Source organism: Tupaia chinensis, unplaced genomic scaffold, assembly GCF_000334495.1.
Source record: "Tupaia chinensis unplaced genomic scaffold, TupChi_1.0 Scaffold000377_5, whole genome shotgun sequence".
In the NCBI taxonomy this organism is placed as follows: Eukaryota; Metazoa; Chordata; class Mammalia; order Scandentia; family Tupaiidae; genus Tupaia; species Tupaia belangeri.
The window spans coordinates 2,083,085-2,084,714 of record NW_006159879.1 but is presented as its reverse complement, the minus strand read 5'-3'; the positions used below and the strand labels follow the sequence as shown (position 1 = coordinate 2,084,714).

At 64.2% G+C, this 1,630-nt stretch overlaps 1 protein-coding gene across 2 annotated transcripts in view; it reads right to left on the bottom strand.

Annotated features, from left to right (window-relative positions):
• TMEM18 (transmembrane protein 18) overlaps positions 1-1,318 on the bottom strand; it is a 5,745-nt gene extending 4,427 nt beyond the window's left edge. Inside the window, exons 1-2 of one of the 2 annotated variants that reach the window (XM_027773832.1) lie at positions 1,164-1,318; positions 636-854 (exon numbers count right to left, since the gene is read on the bottom strand). In XM_027773832.1, coding sequence (XP_027629633.1) covers positions 636-692 — 57 coding nt within the window. In that variant the 5' untranslated portion in view covers positions 693-854; positions 1,164-1,318. Of the gene's footprint in view, positions 1-635; positions 1,004-1,163 lie in introns of those variants that run through there. The other variant, XM_014589774.2, reaches the window with a different exon arrangement.
• Positions 1,319-1,630: the final 312 nt, after the last annotated feature.

The window sequence follows — 1,630 nt, the reverse complement described above, 5'->3', positions numbered from 1 at the left end:
TGTGCGACCCGGAGCTCTGTCCTAGCCCGGGGCTCTTTGTTCCCTGAGGCTGCAGGACGGCCCCGGGTCGAGGTGGCCCCGCCTTGTCACCCTAGAGGACGTGACCCATCCCCGCCGCCCCAGGGCCGACTCCGTGCCATCACCCTGGGGTTCCCCGTTGCGCAGGGCTCTGCCCTCGGAACTTGGGCGTGGCCTGGTGCCCTGTGCTTCAACCCCCTTTTCAAAACAGGCGGGAACTCGGAAACCGCGGGCGCCTGTCCTCGGCGCGACCGGGCCCTCTGCTCCGGCAGGCCCGTGGGTACCTTGGCGGGGTGCGCCTTGCTCCTGGGTCAGCACTGTCTCCACTGCGTTTGCTGGTCCGGAACTTCTCCCCGTGGTTCCAAAACTTCTTAGCATTGACCGATTCATTTTAATATGAAAGAGCGCTCATCTCTGGAAAATTCAGAAGTTTGCTATAGGGTGTATGCTGGCAGAGAGGGAGGGAGAGACAGGAAGCCAGAAATCCTGGGGAAGGCCACCCGCAGCCCCCTCTCCACCTTCCCTCCTCTCAGGCACGGCCCAGACCCCGCCCACAGCAGGGGGGTGGCCCGCGCCCTGCCAGTGCCTGGCCGGCAGCCACGCAGGCGGCAAGTTACCGAGATCACGGCAGGGATGCTGGTGGGGAAAGAGCTGACGGAGAACGGAGACGGCATGGCGCCGGGAGGCAGCCTCACGACCACCGCTGGCCCTCTTGCCGCACCGGCAGCCGTCCAAGGCTTCCGGGCCTGGCCTCTCGCGAGAGCTGCGGTTGTCCCTTCCCGCCGCAGGTCCGTGGCGCTCCTAGCGAGGCGCTCGCTGGGTTCCGGGGCGTGACGCTGTAGGTGTGCGACCCGGAGCTCTGTCCTAGCCCGGGGCTCTTTGTTCCCTGAGGCTGCAGGACGGCCCCGGGTCGAGGTGGCCCCGCCTTGTCACCCTAGAGGACGTGACCCATCCCCGCCGCCCCAGGGCCGACTCCGTGCCATCACCCTGGGGTTCCCCGTTGCGCAGGGCTCTGCCCTCGGAACTTGGGCGTGGCCTGGTGCCCTGTGCTTCAACCCCCTTTTCAAAACAGGCGGGAACTCGGAAACCGCGGGCGCCTGTCCTCTGCGCGACCGGGCCCTCTGTTCCGGCAGGCCCATGGGTACCTTGGCGGGGTGCGCCTTGGGGCTCCTGGGTCAGCACTGTCTCCACTGCGTTTGCTGGTCCGGAACTTCTCCCCGTGGTTCCAAAACTTCTTAGCATTGACCGATTCATTTTAATATGAAAGAGCGCTCATCTCTTTGGAAAATTCAGAAGTTTGCTATAGGGTGTATGCTGGCAGAGAGGGAGGGAGAGACAGGAAGCCAGAAATCCCGGGGAAGGCCACCCGCAGCCCCTTCTCCACCTTCCCTCCTCGCACGATGTGGGGCTTGCACGTGCATGTGCCTGGGGTGTGGTTGAAGCCTTCAGCTCCAGGGCTCGAACCTAGCACCTAACCTCCATGCCACCTGCTGGCCTCCAGCTTGAATTTCTTTCAATTGGAAAAGGCCCCTTCATGGTACCCTCCTGCAGCCTCTGTCCTCACCTGGTGGTGGTCATGTGGCCGGGGCTCTGTTCCGTTCCCAACTTCCCT